This window comes from Anarhichas minor, unplaced genomic scaffold (genome assembly GCF_050575085.1).
Source record: "Anarhichas minor isolate MPS153535 unplaced genomic scaffold, ASM5057508v1 ptg000055l, whole genome shotgun sequence".
Classification (NCBI taxonomy): domain Eukaryota; kingdom Metazoa; phylum Chordata; class Actinopteri; order Perciformes; family Anarhichadidae; genus Anarhichas; species Anarhichas minor.
In genome coordinates this window covers 440431-464787 of record NW_027466501.1, presented here as the reverse complement: position 1 = coordinate 464787, position 24357 = coordinate 440431, and the positions used below count along the sequence as shown (strand labels likewise).

The following is a 24357-nucleotide window of genomic DNA, read 5'->3' as shown; positions in this document are numbered from 1 at the left end:
CATTATCAAGTCGAATTACATCACCCATACTAACATGGACACAGGCACCTTTTGAACTTTATACCGTTCTGGAGAACTGGACCACGCTGCAGGACCTCAGCTGGTCCCTGGACCTCACTTTGACAACCACCTCGTCTAAATGCCCTTTTTTTCCTCCATAAGATCAGTCGAATGTAAAAATAAATGAATAAAAATGTCCCCTTTCATTTTTGTGAACAAGTGGATACATTCTGCCAACATGAAAGAAATGAGTGATGACACATTGAAGCAACTTGACTTGATGCAGCCTATTGATTTCAAGAATCACCATGACAACATACACTCAAAAGTATTCAGCATATTCCCTTTTGTCCTAGATGCTGTAGCCTAATATTCATTTCCTTTTACATACAGTATTCCTTTAGTAGCCTATGCTAGTTTTTTAATTGTAATTATTGGGTGGAAGTCAATGATTGACTTCAACGTTTGTGAATGATAAGCTACATGCATATTATGAAATATGTGTATTAATTAGTAAGAAATAATTAGTTTCATATGGAGTCCCTATGTCCTACATGCTGATATTCCTTCATATCTCCTGTGATTTGTTCCACTTTTGCTGGTGCTTTTTTTGCCCTGCACGCGGTGAAATTAAAGCATGGCGGTCCAGCCCGTTGTGCAACTACATTAACATGAAGTTTTGATTAAAAATAAATTTAAAAAAGAACAAGACTGTCGGTCGGCCAGCGGTGTGTCTGTTAGTTGTGTGTATGCAGCTGCGACCTGCTGCGGCTTCCTGCTACGGGTTTCCCTTTAAAAGGGGGCAAGGCTCAATGCTGGGAATTCACGTCATTTCGCCGTTTTACACACATCCAGATCAATGAGAGAGAGCGAGGGAGGGAGAGACAGCGAGAGAGGGAAAGAGAGAGCGAGAGAAAGAGAGAGCGAGAGAGGGAGCGCGCGAGCTAGAGGGAAAGAGAGAGAGCGAGAGACTTGCTCTTCCAGGAAGGGATTATTAACCAGCACGCTGCCGACATATGAAGGGAAAACACACGCAGACAAAAGAAGTTTTCACACCGACAGCCGCACTATGGAGCCGGCCAGCAGATAACAGAAAAAGCAGGCTATGTGAAGAAAAGAATAACTTCTCCCACAACAACAAGCCGAGCAGTCGGGCTGCTGCCGAGTGTGTTTCTACAGGGAAGAGACGGAGATAAAGAAGAGGGCACAACGGAAAAGTGGAAGGAGAAGGAGAGAAGTTGACGGGAGATAATGTCTGAATCCTCCTCCGCTGCGAACAAGGTAACGCCGTCCTCCTCGTTTCCCTTTGACACTTTACATTTTTGGGGTTTTTAACACCTCGTAGTAAAAACTAACGGCGTAGATTTAAACGGTGTAGCATAACACCTCTTAACAGACGTGTGTAGCACCCACGAGCGCGAGCAGCACAGCGCCATTCACTTGAGGCGCGTTTGTTTTGCTCGTCATCTGTTGCTCGCGGCGGCTCCACGCTTTTTTTTTTTTTTTTTTTTTAGTTCGCCTCCACTCCTGCATGACGGGAAGAAGTCGTGACGGATCGTGACACGCTGAATAAAACGACTGATTTAAACGATTTAAAGTGACGGGAAGCCATTAGGCTCAACACGTTGTTAACCGACACACAACGCGCAGCGACTGACGCGTCAAAGCGTTCAGGAGGCTTCTCGTGCAGTCACAACAACACGGTGGGGATAAAGAGGGGCTGGTGAGCCCACTGTTGGAGAGGCCTTTCGGTTGCTACACATTGGGGATACCGTACTGGGATAGGAGTACTGCCATTGACCAACAAAGTACACTGCAACTTGAGTGACCATATATAGTAAACACATCAAGTGAAAGGTTTCCTCTGTTTTATAGCAATAATTGGATGGTTGGAAAATGAATGGCCAACTTTAGGTTAATAAATTCATTATCATTTATTGAGCCAAACATTTGCTCTATGTGAGGATTTGCTCATTTTCTTTGTCTTTTAAAACAATGATTAAAATCAATATTTTTGGCTTTCGTGGCTGCGGATCAGACTGTAAACAATTTAAAGACACTTTGTGGTTGTGGTGCCGTCGTTTGGTGTTTGACATGTCGTAATCTAAATGTTCAACTCATCAATTGGTCCTGAAAATAATCTATAATCACAGCCCCGAGGAAGATGGTGAGAGATTAGAGTCGGTGAGACAGACCTGCTCCGAGTCCCAGTAGGAACTAGACACAAAAAGAGAAATTAATTATCGCTTAATTGTTTCCGTCCTGCACTTAAGCAAAAGAGGCAAATATTCACTAATTCTGGCTTTTCAAATGTGAGGATTTAAGGGCTGTTGGGCAGAAGAAACAACACAGTTGAAGATGGGCTCTCCGAACTTGTGACATGCATTTTTCTTTTACTATTCTTTTGACCTTTTGCTGCTAATTATCTGACAGATGAATTGTTGATTTAATGTTAGTCGCAGACCTGATAGGACCCTGATAGAAGTATTATTTGGGAAGTCAGTGTCGGCCTCAATGCAAGCTGTTCATTGACAGTGTTATATGGCCTTTTGTTGATGGGGGCTGTCTTCTCATTGGGGAAGTCTGATCCGTCTCTGCACGGTTGGAGGAAGACGATCAGCACTCCACAAAGAGAAGTTTTCCACCAGGACTCCCCTTCACCTTAATGCTGTAGCCCAGTTGTGTCACAAATCACTTTGCCTTTTTTTGCTGCAGTGTCTCTCTTCTCTAGACAACTGAGTTTGTAGAGAGTGGATGGGGGGAGAGAGAGAGAGGCCTTTTTGCCTCTTGAGCGGAGGAAATGGAAAGCCTGAAAGATTATTGCTTGGCTTCCAAAGGAAATTCCTGGTGCACACGGTTGGTGCGCAGGTCTCGGAGCGGCTGCTGGGTGGTGACAGCCGGCTGAAACTGGAGGGAGAAGCAGCGAAAGAAATGCGCTTCATTTCCTGAAGAAACCAAAGTGGCTTCATGCTCTGCCCTCATTTGCAGAAATGGAAACCATCAGTCCACAGAATGACCACAGACTGGTAAAACTCCCACCGTAACCTAGATTTGATAGCAGAGCTCGCGTGTCAATCATCTCAGAGTACCCTGAGAGGGATGCAACTAACAACTGTTCTTCATATGGAAAAAAAGCTTTTGAAGAAGAATTGATTATTTGCTTATTCTTATTCAGGGTTCTGAATATAGTGAAAATGCCTGCCACAATGTTTCAGACGTACTCCAATCGCTGGTCGTCTCCGAACGACAAAATCCAAAGAGCTCTGATGTAGAACTATATAAAACAGAGATGCAGCAAATGAAACCAGGAAATGTTTGGCTTTTTCATTTTTTGGGGAAGGATGAAGAAGATCTGATCTGAATTCACAGAGAAACATTTTGCAGTTGAGGGTTTATGTTCTTCAAAACATCCAAATACTCACTTGAATAGACTCAGTTCAGACATGATGGTCGTACACGTGTGTGTGTGTGTGTGTGTTTGGTTTGAGCCTGTCCTGGAGATGGAACAGGTGTTTCTGTGGCAAAGAGAATTGGGAAAACTGGAATTGTGCTACAATTACTACGACTTGTTGCTACCACATCTGTCCTGTACTGATCCATTAAAAATGTGTCCTTTAAAAAAAAAAAAAAAAGGCCAAAATACAGATACACAGTTTATACTTACCACTCTGATACAAAACATCTGGAAGAAACAACTTCTAAAATAGTTGCTCTAAAGGTCAGTTATCCTGGTGCAGAGAACAGTTGTGCTTGACGAGATTAAAAATGACATATTGTTATTACTATTGAATCAAATGGGCCATTTATACTTGTAGGTTTATTGTAGGGCTGCAAATATCTGCTGTTTCTTTTCCATATTTACATAAAATGCCAGAGAATATAATAGTGAAAGATGCCCGTTAGGTGACGTCCTATAATCATTTCTTTTGTCTGACGAACCCAAAAATCTTCGGTTTGATATAAGACCAAATTAAAACTAAATTGTGAGCATGGCTGTGTCTCTTCGTCATATTGTCGTAAACATAATATTCTGCAGGTTTTGGACTGATGGAGACAAAACTAGAAATCCGAACTCATAACGTCAAACTCTGAGAAGTTAAACAAAACGTAACAAATACACACATTGGACATATATGTACTGATCCTTACCGGATCGGCCCATTGTGACCGATACTCGATCCAGCTGTTGGAGTCAGTATTGGATTGATATCGGTATCGGTGCATCATTAGAACCCAGCGTTTATGCTGCAAAGACGGTTCTGAAATGACAAATAGATTTATTGATTAGTCGATCGCCAAAACGTCAGCCAAAAAAATTTGTATCAAAGATGAAGTTTTTCATTTATTGAGCAAAAAACGTCAAACACTTGAAGCTCTGTGATGGAAATGTTTATATATTTTCAGACATTTTATAGATCAAATGATAGATAATAAAAATCCATCTGTGTTGTTTCTGAGCCACAAATGCATCTTGAAGATGCAGAGATTGCCATCTTTACAAACAGATCATTTTATTGGTTTAGGACTTTGCTGCACCGCAAAAACAACGCACCCTAAAAAGCATGTGTGGCGTTCGGGAGATGTGCGTCCCCAGACTGTGCGTGCACGGCGTGACGGTTTACCAGGAGCAGGTAAACGGGGACAGAGGCGAGGCGGCGTTTGTGGGTGCACGGCGAGGTTGAGGCGAGTTGGCGGGGGGCTGTTTGGGTTCAGGGCCGGTGCGTCGTGGAGCTTTGTGAGCCATGCTTTGTGTCTCTGTGTCTATTCATAGCAGGAGAGGAGCTCTTTCAGTCCTTCCGCGAACCCGCTGCCAAACTCCACTTCCTCCCCCGTCCATGCTCCCGCCGCGAGGCCAGCCAGCCGAATGGAGGACGAGCCTGCCAGGCTGCCTGCGCACCTGCGTGAGTCACACACACTCACACACACACACTCTCACACACACAGATGAGCAGTGACTCCTACACGCATTGATCAGCCGGACATTTGAACAGGACACATTGATTTTTGTTTTGTTTTTGTCAGTGTTTTTAGAGTATTACGCTGTAAATATTCTGTCAGAAATCACCTGTCAATCAAACCGTGTGGGTGGGGACTGGTATCTTCTTCTGCAAGTGGCGCTATAGCCGGTGTTATCAGACAACATGAATAAATAAATATGTTCCGAGATATCACTTTAATAGAACCCAGACACATTATCACACACATTACATTACAAGACATACATATTATATACCGCATGAGTCATGCTGGACCTCTCAGCTGGGAGGCGTTGAAGCAGATCCGGGGTCAGGCACCTTTTACCGTACGTGCTCGAACCACTGGACCGGAACTGACAGACCTACTGCACCGGAACAGCCAACAGTTACACAGCAGTCAGGTGCAGATAATGTGGAGCGGAGGAACACGCAGTGGAAAGATGACAAACTGATCGGGAAGAGAAAGGGTTTGAGAAGAGGAGGGCTGGGGGGTAAGGGGACCAGGACCCCTGCAAATCTGAGCAGGATTAATAGTTGGAAAGCCAAACAGTACGACATAGTGCCCGACTGATGCTTGAGGTCATCGTGTTTGCCTCTTTAAGGATCATGTTTTCACTAAACCTATTCAGTACACAAGACATCTGCTTTACATTTCTTCTCACCGTTGAATTAGAAGGCGTCGTTGAGCCTCCTTAAAGGCACTTGTCTCTACTAGCAACTGCACCACGAATAATTCAATGGCGGGAAAAATAAAGGCGGTGAAATGTTCACCGTCGTGGAGTAAAAGCAGGTCTGAATTGCTTCCCGCATCTGAGCTTTCGTTGTTGATTCGTAAAGGTTGGGTGCTCGATGGCGGCCATTTTCCTGTTGAAAAGCAAGTGAGCCAATCAGAGCTTGGTGGGCGGGGTTTAAGTCAAGTATTCTAAATAACATCAGGAAAAGTTAAAGTCACAACTAATGAACTTTTTGCTGATTCTACCTTACTTGATCTGGAATGACCAGTACCACATGGTAGCAAATAGCGGTTTAAGAGAATATCGATACACATGAGTATTGCGATAGTATGTTTTGTGATATTGTATCTTTTTTTTGTAAGTAACAGTTTACATGCAAAGATTGGCTGAGATTGCAGTGCTATGAGGTTTGATGTTAAAGGGACAGTGATAAATGCAGATCTCAGTGTTCTTTATACTTTTCCAAACTTAGGATTGATACTAGGATACTAGGATGTACCCAAACGTGACCCCCGTGTCGTGATACGCATCATATTGCCAGATTCTTGCCGACGCACAGCCCGAGCAGCGAATAGTTAAGAAGTTGTTGTAAAACTTGACATTTCTGAGTTGATTGGCTGATGTGATGCCACTTGTGCTACGGTGTTCAAGCATTTCCTCCTTTACCCAAAGTCATCAAAGCAAAAACTGCATCGTCACGCTTTTTAAACGCACCAACGAATGTCGAAATGTGCCAACGAAGAAGAAGCCTGCAAGCGAGCAAACAAAAATGTAAACAACGCAGGATTTTGAAAAGGTATGAAGATCGGTTTTGCGAATGCTGTATGAGGAAGTTAATACATTCAGCCCGCTTATGAAGGACGCACACAGTGTGTGTGTGTTTGTGAGTAACACTGAATGCAAACACAACTCCATAAAGCACTTTGAACATTAGGTATGCTTCATTAGTAGGCTTCAACACAGGTGGCGGGTGTGAACGGCAGGATGAGCTACAGCCGGTGTTGCTGGAATCCGACTCGTATTTTTTAATGAGACCAGTTAACAAGCTCGCTGGAGTCATGTGGCTGTTATTTAGAAGCGCCGGTGGTCTGTTTATTGGCTACTTTGAGTCAGAACAAACCGAATATATAGCGGCAACACAACAAAGGCGACCTTTCCACTTGGCGGAAAACCAATTGTAGGTGTTAGATTAACCTGAAGTGGTCAGCTGTGACACTTCCTGGACTTTGTGGAGTTAAACGAACCCAGAGAGAAAACAATGGGGAAGCAAACAGCCTGCAGGTGAGGCGGTAAATGAAAACAATCTCTTGAAATATGTTTCCATATTTCAATGGGACACTTGGGTTGATTTGCATCGGCTCACTGATGCTGAACCAATCGTAGAGCAGGCGGGGCTGGAGCCGTGCCAAGAGATAGGCTCGCCGGTCAAAGAGCAACCCTGGCCTGCTTTGTCCATGCGTCCGTCAATATTTAACCCGTCTTTTTTCGAGCGAGTGTGAAGTTCAGGGCTTTTTGTGGGGGCTGCTCTGCAAGGATGAGACGCGCAGGAAACGCCCTCGGCCCACTTCCTCTTTTGCATTGTTGCAGAAAAAGGAAGAACGCTCAACAGGTCCGCGTTGAGTTTCCTGTCGAGTAAACCGATGGGTCAGTTCACATCCGCAGGCATGCGGAAGTCCTTCTTTGTTTTAATCAGGTCGCAGACACAGTTCCTCACACAGCCATGACTCTCGCACTTCTGCGGTTTAGGAAAATGTCACTGTTTAGTTTATGGCTGCTGCCGGTCGGGGCTCTCAGACAGACATCTACTCGTCTTTGTCACGGAGTCTTAAACGCCTCTGCTCGTCCTTTCTCCTGCCTATCTAAACACACATGTGCTGGAAAACAAGCCGCCCATTAACCCCCACACTCAGAGGGAGTTCTGTCCTGAGGGGGAGAGGGAGAGTGGAGGAAGAGAGCAGCAGGAGGGAGGAGGGAGGAGGGAGGAGAGGAGGGGGGAAGGACAGAAAGAAAAAGAATGAGGGAGGAAATTGCAGTGTGGGCAGAAATCCGCCTTCTCCATTTCCTAGGGAGGAAGTGGATTAGATCGGGGAGAGTTGCAGCCTGCTCCTCACACTAAAGAATGCTACCAGGCTCCATTTTAACCCCTTCAGCCAGACATCACACGACAAAGCTAACCTTGTGGAAATAGATTAGGAATAAATGGTCTTCTTTTGTCATCGCTCACTATGATGTATTTTTATTAACTTGCTTTCAATTTGCGTTAACATCCTTTTATGTGTGGGTTTTTTTGCTAACTCTTTTGAATTTTAGCAGGTTTTTCCCTTTTGTAGTTCCTGTCTGTGAAGGACTGAACCTTCAGTTAAATATGAGTAATATTTCTTCTTTTCATTGGAAAAGACATTTAAATATAAACACCTCTGAATATGTGCTACGTGCTTTATAGTCACTTTTTTTAAGACAAGATTGATTTGTTCTGAAAAAACTTTTTGTTCCCAATATGCTTGATGGAATAAATTCTAAAACTATACTTTATGTACACACAAAACACAGTGGATATTGACGAATAGATTTCAATAAAGGTTAATTAGAAAGAAAAGCTGTAGTACAGTAGAGCATATTTCGTATGTGAGCTACATCTAGTTTACAAAGTGAACAAGATGTCAAAGTCAAAGCTGAGTTGCATTTATTAACATTGTAATTCCATAATGTGTGGACGTAATATGAAAGAGGGAGGCATTCAAAACTATAAACCAGAACGGCGTAAAAAATCACGAGTATTTCCATTGTGAAGTATTTACTAAGAGACACTAACAGCCTCAGATTGATCCCGCTGATTACTTTATATAGAGCAAGTCAGCTCCGTGCTTGTCAGTGGGTTTAGTTAGCAGGTAAGCTATGTAACCCAGAGAGCTGTTAGTTATTCATCAGGACTATTGTCTTGTTACCAAGTTTGCTTGTGACTTGTTAATGCCATTATGGCTTTAAAAAAACCTCCCCATTAAACATTAAACTCATCCAAGAATCCTCCGGAGTCAGCGAGTAGACAAATGTATAGCTTTTAAGCAGCGCTGTCAACCACCCGTGATGTTCTGTTTGTTTGTTTGTCAAAATGCTAAAAGGCCTGGGAGGGATTTCGCCACAAAGCAGCGCTGACGTTAACCGACGGAACTGGATTCGTCGGATTTTTAATTCGATCACAATCCCGGCAACGTCGCTCGACACGGCTCCCACGTACTTGGAGCGTGACGCAGCCGAGAGCCAGTCAGTGGGAAAACACTGAATTATTTAAAGGTCTAAAACACAAGGCGTTCCAGTGTTATTTAACAATAAACATGCATGAGATACAAAGCAGAGTGGCTGCAAGAGTAGACTTATCTTACTGGAGGCTTTAGAAGATCCATGTCCATGGAAACAAGACTGGCTGGTTTCCTTGGTGTGTGTGTGTGTGCGCGTGCGTGTGTGTGTGCGTGTGTGTGTGTGTGTGTGTGTGTGTGTGTGTGCGCGTGCGTGCGTGCGCTCACAGCTGGCTTTGCACTATGCATGCTTGTGCGAGTGGGTGGATGAGTGTGAGTGAATCTTGTGTCCTTGTGCAAAGCTTGCCAGAGGTAGTGTAGGTGTGTACTGTATGAGTGTGTGTATGAGTGTGTGTATGAGTGTGTTTGTGTTACCGTACATGACTGCAAACCCCCCCCACACAACTTCTTTGGTCTCTCTCGCTCTGTCTCTTTGTTGTATATTACCCATTTTACTGTGCGGGCAAATTGGTGTTATAAAGAATGTGTGTGTGTTTTGTGTGTTGTATGTGTGTTTGGTCTTTCTGAGGGGAAATTTCCTGCCCCTGGAAGCAGCTCTTGTCCTCAGGAATTTCCTGAGTGGGCAGACGGCGCTTCCTGAATAAATGTTGTTGTTTTTGTTGTCTGTGTGTGTGTGTGTGTGTGTGTGTGTGTGTGTGTGTTAAAACTCGCTCTCTTCTGAAAGGGAAACTGTTCTCACATGCCAGCGAGTAAGCTGAGCGCAGCCCCCTCCTCTCTTCCTGTCCGCGACACACTCCACATGGCGTTTCTGACCGGGGGGGGGGGGGGGGGGGGGGCATTGCTTTACTCTAAATGTCACAATAAACACACACTGGTGTTAATGACTGACAGCGTGTTGTTTTAAGGCTTTAATAGGAAAAGTCACAAAAGCCAAAAATGCACTTCTCCATAAATATCCAGCTAATCTTTTCCATTTGCTCCATAAACACTTAGTTTGGTGGTGACGTGTTTTATATACCCGACATGTTTGGAATAAGAAAGAGAAGAAGAGATGCTGGGTATTTAGAATTAGCAGTGAGCAGACTACCTTCAGAAACTTAAACTTCCTCAACAGGCAAACTATTAAAGGGGCATTCCGGAGATCTGGTCCATTATCCAAAACCACTGGATCCCACGCTTCCCATAATGCAACACCTTTGTCTATCAAACTTCATGTCTTTGTCTCATCTCCATACTACATGCTAATTGCAATTCAGTATGCACCATATACTTAACTTTAAAGCTAAACTTAGTATTCTTTACTGCTTTATAGGGCAGATGATATGATACAATCATATCAATAACATATACTACGTTGGCATTTTTTAGATAGGGGCACGATATTCAAGAAATGATTTGTCTGTAGTGAGCAAACAAAACAAAAATGTTAGTGTGGGACTGGAGCATTAGTTCCTTTTTTTTGACAATATCATAGATTTCAAGTTTCCAAGCCCATGAAGAGCTTAAGTGAATTCTTTAACATTAACAAATGACTGTGACTTGTAAGTTGGTTCGGACAAGTTGAATGAGTTCAGTTCTCCTTGTCACAGCCCAACGAAATTGAAGACTTGCCAAGAAAGATGGAGACAATATTCCGCGATGAGGTTTATGGTTTCCACTTCGAACCTCCATTGAAAGTCCTTCAGCCCTGCAATGTGAACACATGGAAATAAATGACATTAATCAGTGACCAACGGTCCCCGATGTGTGGAAAGGTCGAGACGGCTAAGTGAGAACAGACTGTTCACGTATTACGTTCACTTCTAAAAGCGATGTAAATGTGAGAGGCGGTTTGATTGACCTCCGTACGGGTTGTAGACATAATTAACCTGAGATGAGAGCGGACCACATGCAGACATCGTTTACACGGAAAGGTTGTGAAACACTGCCATGGAAGCCTTGCAGTAGAAGTGATCGCCTAAGAGTTACACTGCACAAAATGCTGACTTCACTTTCTCCACATGGAAAGAAAAGTGTGTGTGTGTGTGTGTGTGTGTGTGTGTGTGTGTGTGTGTGTGTGTGTGTGTGTGTGTGTGTGTGTGTGTGTGTGTGTGTGTGTGTGTGTGTGTGTGTGTGTGTGTGTGTGTGTGTGTGTGTGTGTGTGTGTGTGTGTGTGTGTGGTTCAGACAAGCAGGGGCCTTTTGATTTGAACAAACGTCTTTGAAGCTTCTGCACTTTGTTTCTGAGAGGAAAAAAAAATTGGCTCCTGAACAAAAGGAAGAGTGGCAGTTGACGCTGGATTCAGGAACTAACCTACAAGAGCCGGCTTGCTCCTGTGCTCAACAACAAGCTATCAAAAACAGGTCGTTCTACTTCCTGGCCATAAAAGTTCCGCGTGATTGATGATCTGTTTCATGTTTGCTTTCCAGGTTCGCTGGACGTGCACTCGCATGTCAGTGGAGGAAGCGGAGGATGAATATAATATGTACAGTGACACACAAAGCGGCGAGGGGAGATGAATAGCGTGAGCATTGACTGTGGAAAGGTGTAGCTCTCATACCCACATGTCCCTGAGTCAGGGTGTCAGAAGGTCATGGTCAGCCCTCCTCCTCCTCCTCTGTCTGGAGGAAGAAAAACCTTTTCTTTATTGAGATAGCAAGACCAATATCCGCCTACTTCTGCTTCGGGAGAAAAGGCAAACATGTACTGAGTGACTGAGGAGCTTTTGAGCAAAGTCCCGGCCGAACCGATGCAACACTGCATTATTGTTTATGTAGTTGCAGTTCGTTTAGGTCGAGCTACGCTGAAATATATAATACATAATATATGTATATTTTCAGGAGTTTAACAGAAAACAATATCTGAGATGTATGACTCAAAACACAGCATGTGTGCAGTTTTGTTCCAGTCTTACAAATAAAGAGAAAAGAAATGTGACGCACTAGAAAATCGGAACACGACAGTTTTTTCTTTTTTAGTAATGACTGTACATTTCTTTTGGTAAAAGTTACTCGTTATGCTACAAAACAAGACAAGTTCAATTAACATCTATTCTTTTCAAAACATTTTTAGTTTTCTTAGATCTCCATGGTTCATTTTCTCATTGAATATGCAGCGGAAGCTGAGATCTTCTCCTCATTCATCAACCAGTGCTACTGAAAACGTGTCTAATTCAACAGCTAAATATGAGAAAACTAGTTAAAAACAGCCTGTTCACAGGTCCACAGCAGTGATGGAGGTGTGTCTTGAGCTTCAGCACCAAAATACAGTGAATCAGATATGTTGTGATGAGTCTGCTCCGTTACATTTGAAAGTTGAAAATCCTGTCCTGTGTTTGACCTATGCACCTCCCCTCCCTCCATAGTGAGTCTTCCTCACTGTCTGATACTACGTCACTAGCGCTGACTGTTGCATATTCGCGTGGATGCATTTCATTTGTGTGCCAATCAGGACAGATGATCTTAATCGTCTTTCCGTTGGCACTGTCTCCGTGCTGCCACCACGTAATGCGCCGTTAACAGATTGCTGTCGTTTCACGTATTTCTCTAAACTCACGTCGTGTGTATATAGTAAGTAGTTGACGTTAGCTTGAGAAGAGTTCGCTTGCTAACAAAGCAACATGACCTAAAATCAATCGGATAGATCGGAGGCAAAATGATCAGTTCCCTCTCAGAAACGGACCGTGTCTCTTCATCTTGGCCCTTTTTAGAATGGGACATGCTGGGGGGGGGGGGTCACACTCGCAAGTCAATGTTTGTCAGTCGAAGTGTCAAGAGGCATCCGTTGAGTCGGGTGAGAGGAACACAAGGAGCGGTGTGGCAGCAGTGCGAGTGTTGGTGGGACGTGCAGAGCTAAACGGACGGGACGGGACCTCTGCGCTCCGCAGCAGGACGGACCTCATTAACTCGTCTGGCTGCGAGGGGAAGTTGAGGGCTTCTGTACCGCAACAACGAAACAAGATACCAGTGATCTCATCCTCCTCTTCCCTTCATTCATCCCGAGCGCTTATGAGTTGCCTTGGCAACTTGTGCGCTGTGTGTGTGTGTGTGTCAGTTGTGCATGAGCGGGGGCCTGAGAAACCACAAAGTGAAAATTATGTGTCATCAGAGAGGATTAGGAGCCCACGGTTTAGTCAAGGGCTTGGGATCCTGCTGCTGTCGTGCTCGACGTACACACACACACACACACACACACACACACACACACACACACACACATATTCACTCTCATGAACAAAGTGAATCCGAGATGCATTCAACAAAGGCAGACCAATGACGAGGAAGACTGAAATTGATTTTCTTCCCATAACCTGTGACACGTCTGTAACAGATTCTCTAAAAGAAAACCAGAGAGGACAAAATGTATCGGAGGAAGTGTGTGAACGTGTTGAGGGAACAGCGTGTCTGTTCTCCTCTCACTCCCCGTCCATTTTTACTTTCCACCTCCTAAGTAAGCAAAGGATGTTTTTGTCTCACTGGCTGCACTGCGACAGAAGGTTTTCTGTCTGCATCGCACGGATGCGAGGTACAAAGCAAGGTCCCGAATCTCGCAACTTAAATGTGACTCAGGTTTCATGCCTGAATCCGGTAAGATCAGCGTTGACGCAGCTGCAAGTAAATCTCCGTGATTCACCTGCAACCGTCATAGTCTTGGCAGCCTGCTGAGCAATGTTAGCATTGAAGACAAAGACGCACGTCAATGGAGAGAGAGAGAGAGAAAAAAAACTTTGTGGCTCACTGTAAAGTCATCTTAGTGTGATGTGTGAGTACAGGGTTACATATTAGTGGACAAGACTCGAGAGTTGATCCGGCTACCGTTAAACGCAGACTCAAGAGCGCACACGTGCATGCTGGGGTTGGAGTTGGGTATGAACGGCTGCAGCGGTGGCGTAGCTTTCAGGGGAGCAGTGTGGCAGTAGAAGAGTCGGCAGAGCACACCACTACAAACGGAGGATGCGTTTGATATATGTCGGCATAAATATGAGCTCTGTGAACACATTGGTTACGTCCCACAGTAGGTATGCAGTCACAAGAATCACACATGAGCAACAACTCAGGGCTGTGCACGAATGTCCCGCTCTGTGAACTCCACTTGAGCGCCGGCCAAGTATCCGTTTCTCTTCCTGTTTGACTTTCCTTCCTCTTTTTTTTTTTTTTTCTTGTGTCTTTGTTTGGTCCTCACACTCTATGCGCTGCTGCTCTCATCACTCTTTCCTCTCCGTTTCCACTCTTCATTTTTCTCGTCTCCGTCTCGCTGTCTGCTAATAAACCTCCCCGGCGTCGCTCTCTAACCTTACCGCAGGAAGTTTCCTGTTCTGAAACGGAGCCCACGCTGGATTGCTTCCTGCCAAAGTGCGTTGTGGGACACGTTTGTTTGCACCCCCATCCTCCTCCTCCTCCTCCTCCCCTTGGTGCTTCCTCCTTCGGGCTCTGTGCAGATGGCTGAGGCCGGCGGACCGGATCTCGGAGGGGTTTTGGCAGAGCAGCGCCTCTCTCCGGCTCTGGAGAGAGCATACCGCAGCCGTGACCCCCGCGACCCGGGCTTCACTGCTGCCGGCCCCGGCGTTCTCACAAGTCAGCCACCAGAGACGAGCGTACAGCTGCTGCATGCAGTGCAGATGGCGGCTTGATTCAATATTGATATGTCAATGATGTAGGAGTATTCCAGTGCATCCTAGATCCATCCTTGTTATATAGTCCAGTCAAATGTAACATCAAATCATTTGCAGAAGCTACACAAGGGACAAAAACAACCTTATTATTGATGAAAAAGTTACCTACACTGCTCTAATCCATACATCATGAGGATTTACACAGAGCATATTAAACGTACTCTGGGCTAGAGACGAAGCCAATCCCAGAAACCCAGTAAGAAATATGAAGAAATACGGCTCCTTATCGGCCCACCACTCAGCCCTGTGGTTGTGAAACACCTGCCTCCCGATGCCTGACACTTTCTTAGGATGTCTGTTGTCAAGCGGAGGGTCGGAGCGTGACAGGCCGTAAGCTGCGCTTCAGATAACCGAGGCCTTCCCGGGCTTATCGGCAGCGCCGCTCTGTGACTGCAGAGGACTGGGAGGGAAGGGGAGAAATGGGAAATCTGACGATCTAGACAGGGTTTCATTTTATATTGATCGCTCTCTGTGAAAACTTCCTCTGTTTGATGGGGGTGGGGTGGGGGAGCTGAGGGGGGGGGGGGGGGGGGGGCCTGAAAGCGAGCACAAGGTTCCTATTACTTGTCTGACAGTGACATTGGCGGCCCGAGATAACAGCTGTCCGACTCCCAGAGGAAGTGTTTGAGGCCGGCCGATAAGTGAGATGTAAGAAACAAGTAGTGTGGGTGTCACTGGATGCTCTGGTGTGTGTGTGTGTGTGTGTGTGTGTGTGTGTGTGTGTGTGTCATACTGTAAATCTTTGGGTTACACCAAGACTGCAAAATGATGCGATGAGGTGGCCGTATCTGTGTAAAAAGTACATTTTTTTTATGTAATGTTAAATATAAATCGTGTTATGTCAGACAATGTCAAGAAAATCGGAGTTTGAAAACATTTCAGAAATAGTCTCAGTGGTGGAAAATAAATCTAATTTGATCAAGCCAGATGAGCTTCTGTTCTGACTCCATGAAAAAGCAGGAAGCTAATATAAGCGGGCACGGGGAGTAATGGAATACATGGGCCGGTGTCTCATCGCAGTTCAGTGCATGTTATTGCAAAGCAGGACGGTTTGCACACTTTACAGTTCATCAATATTATTCTTTTGGCTGAGAGGCGTCGCCGGCATGAAAAGACAGTTTGATCTTTGTGTCCCGATTATTTCTGCCCTCACAGCTGATCTGAGAAATGCTTTTGCAACCATTCTGCACAACGCTCAAGTTGAGCTCATTTTTATTTTCCCAGTGACGCCTCTAAGATGCTTGTTGGTCACCAGTGCAGATGTTTCACACTCCTGTTCCCACGGCAGTGAAAGAAACATTTCAGAGTGCGAGGGAGGGAAACAGAAGAGATACTATCGTTGCTGTTTCCTCTGCTGTCTTTCCCTCCATGTGTCCTTGTCCATTTATACACAAACTAATAAAGTGTCCGTCCTCTGACTGCACACAACATAACGGATCAAATACAATCTCTTTCTCCCTTCTTTTATCCGTGTTACTGGTTCCGTTTTCTTCCCTTTAACCTATCATCTCCTCATCTTTTATTCTAACCTCCTCTCCCTTTCTGACTCTGTCTCCTCCTTCATCTTTTTTTTTTCTTTTTCTTTATCTCTGCTGCCGTTCCCGTAATCACTCCCTCCTTTTGGCTTTTATCTCCACTTCCTCAATATCCTTTTTACTGCCTCTGCCTCCTTCCTTCCTCTCCCCCTCCCCCTTTCCCGTCTTCCCTTCACCCTCCCCTCCTTCCTGCCTTTCCTTCTTTTCTTCCGTCCTCCCCCCCACACACCAACCCCCCGTCCTTCTGCACCCTTCTCCGCTGAGCTCATCCTTCTTTTCCTTCCTTCCTTCCTTTCCACCATCCCCTCTGCCTTGTTGCTTCTTTACCCAAACCCTGGTCTCAACTCCCTTTCCTCCATCATCTCCCCCCCCCCCCCCCCCCCCACCTGCAGGTCTGCAGCCAGTCTTCTGGAGCAGGGACGACGTGGCCCAGTGGCTGCGGTGGGCCGAGAAGGAGTTCGCCCTGCGGCCGATCACCAGTGGCTCTTTCCAAATGAACGGCAAAGCCCTGCTGCTGCTCACCAAGGAGGACTTCCGCTATCGATCTCCCCACTCCGGTACTTGTTTGGCCTTATTTCCACCTCCTCACGAATTTCACAAAGATAATAGGGGCTCAGTCCAGACTGGGTAAACTGGAGACACCAGTGAAAGGTTTTTAAAATGAGTCACTTTCATTGATTGCATTAGATGGTTCTTATAGTCCAACTGGAGCAATAACAAGACTGGGAAACAGGAGTTACCAGCGAGGGAGAAAGAGCAGTTTTAGATCATGGAAACAGAAAAGAATCACGGAAAATAAGTGCAGCTATACATAGAAGAAGAAGAAGTAACACCAGCGGTGTTAAAAAGGCTGATAGGACTCCACCAATAGTTTGGGTTCCTCACAGATGAGATGAAATAAACATCTATGATCACACATTTGTCTCACAACAAATTAGGGGTCTGATGTGTCCCTTTGTGGTTTCGACCGATATTACAGTTTATTTGAACATGAAAAGTTGTAGCTTTAAAATCAATGTGTTTACAGCAAAACTACACCCTTTAAAAAAATCAATAAAGTGCAGAGGAGGGAAGGCGGCGGCAGTGTCAGGCGGCAGCCGTTACAGCGAGGCTGCTGGGGGGAGGAAGTAGAGGACGGTTTATCAGGAAGTGCAAACCGACCTCAACTGTCTCCCCGGCAACGCCAGCTGCCGGGCGCATGAGAATAATGCAAAATAAGTCAACTGATTTCCTTTGCAGGCTTTTGGATTTCTATTTTGACATGAATCAGGATTCAAAGTCTTGTGTGTTATCGGAACTGTGCACAAACACACGGTCGGTCAGGGCTGTGTTGGTCATAAGAGTGGGATGGAATGAGCCATCAGCGTTGTGAAATATTAAGATAAGACGAGGGAGAAACCCTCCACAGCCTGGAATAAAAAGGTCATCTTATGTCTGGAAAAGTATGGGAGCTGTATGTAGAGGACTGAAAATGAATGCATAATCTATGCTGAAATAAACAGGGACATAAATGAATTCATGAAGAAAAGAATAAACAAATGAAACTGAACCAACTGGTCACAGGATCGATTCCGCTCCATATAAAGCTGAGCTTTATGCTTGCTGCAAGATCTTAATATGGATGAATACATCAAATAATTTTCGACTTATTTTCAATTTATTATCTATTTCTTATTAATTTTTTGCTATATTATTTATGTATTTAATTCGGCTTTTATTCAATTTATTTAATTTATTTATCTTATTTAATTCAACACTTAAAGTACTAATTTATTTCAGCATTTATTTATGCTTATTATTTATTATTTATTTGATTTAAACCGATTCATTGAATTCGTCATTAATCCTCTGTAGAACCAACCAGGACGTAAGCTCTGGTTCAGTGTATAAATGTGTTCCCTTTACATTTGATTCCACGTCGTGAGGAATAAGCTGCAGCTAGAGAGACGTGGCCCAGCTGACAGCTGTTGTCAGGCTTGTGTTTCCATTTCAACTCTGCAAAAATGTTCACATCCTGTTAAGAAATCGTGGTTTGGGGGGGGAAACAAAACAAAATTGGAAACCGTGATTCATCATCGCAGGTTTTTATTATTTGTCTTCAGTCGTCTCAAAGTGACACCGACATCATTTAGTTGTAAAATGGTTTCATGCATCAGCAACCGTGGACGCTATGATAACATTATTTCAAAACACAGTGTATGGGGAGAGATAAAGCCGACAGCGATTGATTACATTTTAATATGGGTTCGTCTTGGCCCTGTTGTCAGTGACATCAGTAGAAAAAAAGTCATTTTCGGGAAGCGAGCAAATGATTTGGCCGGCGTTGTGTCTGTTTCCTCCTTTAGGGGATTGTAAGAGTGCAGTTCCCATCAGTCCCTGCTGTGTGCCATATTTTCCTCTGTAAACGCTCTAAGAATAACACTTTTTTTTTTTTCTCCTGGCATGTCTTAACCTCACATCCCACAATAAGCCACGCAGTTTGTAGAGCTACGTTACAGCTACGCGTTTGGACTTGAACACTTGTAATGGGACCGATGTAGAGCCACAAAGGGCTGCGCGTCTATCGGCTAAGACCGGCTGTCAGATGACACTTTCTCCTGTTTCTCTAAAGTCTTTGTGAGTCACATTGATAAACATGTTCTTTTGTGAGCAGCTTTAAGCCAACACGTGAAGTTTGAAACTAGCATTTATAAAATGCAGAATCAAAGCAAACTGTCAAAGCATCAGGAAGTGGGAATTTCCCCCCACACACTGCAACTCAACGCCGCAGGACCAGAAAGTGAGAACTGAAAGGTGTGTGTGTGTGCGTGTGTGCGTGCGTTTAACATCACTTCCTTTAAGAGAATCATTTCCTTGTTATGGTAAGCCTTAAAAAAAAAATCCCTCAGGCTATGTGTGATGGCAGCCTTTGTTCAAATCCGAGTTATTCTTTAACCGTGGAAGTGTTCCGTTCCGGTGGCGGGAGAGGAGCCGCCGCCGTTGGTGTTGAGGCAAAACAAACAGCTGTTAATGATTCAGTGAGCTTCCTGCTCGGGGCTTTGTGCCTGGTGTCACCACTACTGTACGAGCACTTAGAGGAGAATGCCAGAGTCATATAGAGCTTGTGTCAACATCTAGTTCACGTTGGCCACTAACTAGCATCGCCTGATGTAGAAACACTTATTCTTAAAGCTGTGCACTCACTGAGTCAACAGACTCAGATGTTTTTTCTAATAAGTCTTGAGTTGCCTTAACGCCTCGTCCTGAAACGTCACTCGTCTGCCCCCTCAGAGACTCTTCCATTATTGCTCAAGCTCCCCGCTGCCTGGAAAGCAGAGAGAAGAAGAAGGGGAACCGAATTCTGCACGATGACGCCAGCGCTAACTTCCCCTTTTACGCAGCCTACCTGTGCTAACCTCTGACCTCTTGCATCTCTGCAGGGGACGTCCTGTACGAGCTGCTGCAGCACATCCTGAAGCAGAGGAAGCCCCACGTCTTTTACCCGTCGGCCTACTTCCCCGGGAACTCCTTCCACTCGCTGCCTGAAAGCGCTGCGCAGCACCTGAAGCTTGAAGGTCAGTCCCATAAACGGCATCGCCTCCAGACCCGCGCTTGGTTTTGGGTTATTGGAACCTACGTTCCTCCATCAGTGGCTTGTTGCTATGAATAAATGCTACATTCTCAGTTTTTCCTCCAGCATCTGTGAGACTATTTCAGCTACATCTAGCAGCCATGTTAATAAAGAATGGGAAATATAAAATCACATATATTGTTTTATTACTTACACTATCGCACTGTGTTTATTGTCATGCACCAATCAGTATGTGCAAACATACTTCTGATTCAGATGATCAGACCCATAATCAATCATCCTGCAGCTATTTATATACTTATAACATGATACATACGTACAATTGTCCAACTGTCATCGACAATCAATACATATTTACACCGACTTCATTACAATAGCAGATCTTGTGATCGGGATATCACTTTTTCTAACGTAAAAAACATATATATTGTAAAGTCTTATTATTAGCTACTTGTTTAAGACTGTAATTACATGTACCAAATGTAAAGTTGTAGCTGAGTCTTCCTGATAATTACACCACTTCACTTTATTTTCTTGAAAAGTAAAAGAGGTTGCAGCCGTGTTTGTTGTAATCAAGGAAGCAATGATCCTTTTGTGGTTATAACCCAGATGCAATCAGATGGGTTGGATTAGTGACTTCACGTGTCGGCAGTAAAACCTGCTCCACCAGGAAACGCTGCTTTGTTTAAACAAACCGCCGATCACCAGTGGCTGGATGCAGCTTTGCTGCTATTTGTCACGACCGTCTTCCTTGTTTGGAACCACTTTGTACATTTTTTGGGGGGTTTTCCATGTTGCTTGTGCCTGAAGGAATCAAGGCAAAATTCCCACCACCTCCAGAGAACTTCTACTGAAACTCCTCAAAAAGAATATAATCCTCTTTCTCAGCCTGACTGCAGGACATTAGTGACACCTAGTGGTAATAAGCACCTCTGCAGTGGGGACGCGTTACTGCACAAGTTGTCAAATCTCTGAACGGCTGTGAAAACTGTGAAAAGCTACAATCCACCACTTCATGTCATGCTCTGGTTCTGCTTCTCTGCTGCTGTGAACAGACATGAGTAGAGACAGGCTTCTTACAACTGCAGATGACTCATTCGGACAAACTAATGTGAACATCCTATGGAACATCAAATGTTGTGAATTTCCTATTATACAAAATTGTGTTGGCTCTATTTGAATATAAAATGGTGTAAATTAGCTGTGGGTATTGATCCCATGTTGTATCTTTTGGAACCACAGAAACGGTACGGCGGGCCCCACGTGGTTCAGAGCCGCTCCCCCAGCATCCACCCACCATCGAGCTGCGGCACCGCTCCCGCTCCCCTCACCACCAGACCGCCAGGCGCTCCCCCCCGGAACCAAACCACCCCCGCGCCGCCAACGAGGACCACCTCCAGACCTTCTCCCAGCTGCCCGACAGCAACCACCACCTGTCCGAGGAAATGTACCCTCTGTCGGTGTCCCCGGCCGCGCCCAACGGCCGCTGCGCGACGCCCCGAGAGGCCCCCTGCCCGGGCAGCCCCGGGGGCCAGGAGGCGGGCCCTCCTCGCGTCATCCAGCTCATGCCCAGCGCCATCATGAACCCCCTGCTCCTCAGCCCGAGCAGGAGCAGCGGGGGTGCCGCCATGGACTTCAGGCACAGCCGCGGTGGGCCCCCGTCTCAGGCGACGCTGGAGAACGGGCGCGAGGGGAAACTCCACGGCCACCACCATCAGATAGCCCTGTCCCAGCAGCAGCATCTACTGCAGCAGCAGGAGGAGGCGCTCTACAGGAACCACGTCATCATGCCCGTGTCTCCTCCAGAAGAGCCACAAATACCCATCGGACGGATAGCAGGTAACACTTAGCCCTCTCATGGTTACAGGTTGAAGCTACCAGAAATCTGTTGCTTAGGTCACAATGTGAGCAGACACTCACAGAGACGGGACTTATCTTACTTATCTTGTCCCTTTTGGAATTGTCTGAGCATCACAAAACAAACGCACCGTGTGTTTCCCTGTCGCGTCCATGCAGACTGCAGGCTGCTGTGGGACTACGTCTACCAGCTCCTGTCAGACAGCAGGTACGAGAACTACATCCGCTGGGAGGATACAGAGTGCAAAGTCTTCCGCATCATGGACCCCAACGGCCTGGCCAGGCTCTGGGGAAATCACAAGGTAAACACACACACACACACTCAGCGGGCTCCAGGCGTGCAGCTGTTGTCGTCTATTGATCAGACTGCACATTCCAAGTTGTCCTCTCTAGGAGAGTTTAAAGTAGCCTCGATCGACGGGCCTCTGATCGGACAAAGTAGAACTACACAAGTGCTTGAACGCGGTGTGTGGCTGAGAGACACCACAGCCTGTGCTCAGGTGTGTGACACGCTGCTAGCAGCCGGTGGGCAGCACAGATGTCTGGAGCCTTGTATACCAGCTGCTATTACAAAACACAACAACAAACAATCTGTATCGGCTCAGCAGTGATCACAATCAATACAGAACAACCCTGATGGGGCATCTCTAGTTCAAAGCATTAGTTAGTGCAGCTCTAAATGGATCAGGTCATCCAAAGATGTAGAAAACGTCTCATTTACTAACGACACTTTTGTTCTTTCGCCTCTTACAGAACAGGACCAACATGACCTACGAGAAGATGTCACGAGCACTGAGACACTACTACAAACTGAACATTATCAGGAAAGAGCCTGGACAAAGACTTCTATTCAGGTACAGCAACTCAAAGATACCTTTTCTAAACGAAGCTGGTCACACTAGTCATGACGTATTCGGATCTATTCTACAACAGAAGTTTAAATAAATGTGTCACGTCCACCAGGTTCATGAAAACCCCCGACGAGATAATGAACGGACAGACGGACCGGCTGGAGCACCTGGAGTCCGACACAGACGAACAAATCTACATCAAAGAGGAATGCTGAGGAACTCTGGGAAAAGGAGTCCATGAACTACTCACTACTACTACAGCCGCCGATGCCTTTCAGAAGCAGCCTGAACAATCGCCGTTGAATCTGGAGCGCGTGGACGTTTTCGCTCGCGTCTGTCCCACGCAGACGGACGCGGAATCTCTCTCAAGATTGCCTTAGGATGATATTTTCCTAAAGTACAAAGAAAATAAAAAAAACAGCATCAGTTGTTGTGCTTCTCTCCCGATGGACAGAGCTGAAAAGACTTTCTAAGTGTTCCCTCTTATTTCTGAATGAACTGCAAAAGCCAATCACGTTGTGCTTTAAGTCACTTTGATGATTTTTTGTTTTGTCTCCTCACATGCATTATACTGAGGAGGTTCGCTGTTTGTAAAAAGAAAATTGTGTGTGTGCGCGTGTGTGGCTGGAATGTTTTAACCATGGAATAAACATTTTTTGATCAAACTGTATTCTCTTAGTTATACTTCAGATATTCGCCTGAACATGAATCACCTTTTTTTTTCCTCTAGCGGCTTCCGGTTTCTCTGCAGGAAGGACGTCAGTGAGGTTTGGTGAAATAACGTCAAATGTCCACATGATGGCAGTACTGCACCTTTTTATTTATTTTTCCTTGGTGAGAGCGGAGCAGCAGAGGCTTCTGACTGCAGTTAATTAAACATGCCTAAAGGGTCATTTACAGGATTAAATACTGCTGCACTCCATCATATTGATGCAACTTTTGGGGGATGGAAGAAATGATCGGATATTGGTCTTTTGTGAACGTCTTGCATTTCTCAGTGGGAAATTATCACTGCTCAATTATTAATCAAATGCCATTTATTACTTAATTGCCATTTCAATGCAGCAATCCACTAATTGCGCCGTGACAGCTGGACTTTGCTACATTATCTTTGCGTTACACTTCCTAAATGAGTGATTGTCTTTAGGCTTGTGACAAAATCTGAATAATTCAGTTTAGTGCATCATTATTCTACAAATGTCCAAATGAGCCTTGACGTATAATGATCGCGCAGATCGTTGGTTTCACAATATCGTCACATTAGTGCTTTTCCATATCTAATCACAGCGTTATTGATTATCACATCGAGCTTCAATTTGGAGGCGATAACAGAAGCAACGCGCCCTTCTTTCCGGACCGGTGACGTTCAAGTGAACAAGTCACATCTGCATATGACACACGTGCTTTGACGGTAATCGGGATACTGTAACGCGTTAGCGGCGGAGGTAGCGGCGTAGCGCCGTGCGCCGTGCGCTCCGGAGTCTCCATAAAAGTTAGTGCGCGCAGAGCTGAAGCTGTCAGACTGGGGAAGGACGCGGCGGAGCAAAGACTGCGGGCTGAAGTGATCGATCAGGATCGATCCCACTTTGACAAATTATTACATTCATAGTTACAGTGCGCTGCGATCGTCTGGGTGACTGTCAGCCACCAAAGGCGCACCAGCGGGACGCAATTAAAGCGTATTATCAGAGTGTTGTTTGTGGACTATAACGGAATAAACAGAGGTTTGGATGCAGGAGAATCTCGGCTGTGTGGCGGATGAGATGCCAACGCTGCCGAGTAAGAAGACTCGTGTGTGATTCTGACAAAGCTGTTTGATTTCATCCGGGAAGAAGAAGGAAAAAAAGAGGCACCACTCCCGTTTTTTTGTGTTTGTTTTGCGCCAGTCTAGGATGCAAATGTCTCCACATCAGAGACACACCACTGGAT

The 24357-nt window shown here is 45.3% G+C and overlaps 1 protein-coding gene across 3 annotated transcripts; it reads left to right on the top strand.

The window, feature by feature from the left end:
- Positions 1–866: 866 nt before the first annotated feature.
- Positions 867–23098, top strand: LOC142931944 (transcription factor ETV6-like). 3 transcript variants are annotated; one of them, XM_076076103.1, is made up of 9 exons: positions 867–1281; positions 4524–4631; positions 4772–4901; positions 16542–16706; positions 19569–19703; positions 20963–21559; positions 21737–21879; positions 22331–22431; positions 22541–23098. In XM_076076103.1, exons 1-9 carry the CDS (start codon positions 1252–1254, stop codon positions 22641–22643), a joined length of 1512 nt encoding a protein of 503 aa, XP_075932218.1. In that variant the 5' UTR covers positions 867–1251; the 3' UTR covers positions 22644–23098. The 3 variants fall into 3 exon arrangements, with proteins under 3 accessions (XP_075932218.1, XP_075932220.1, XP_075932219.1); XM_076076105.1 differs by lacking the exon at positions 4524–4631 and having other exon boundaries at positions 4775–4901; XM_076076104.1 differs by lacking the exon at positions 4524–4631.
- Positions 23099–24357: the final 1259 nt, after the last annotated feature.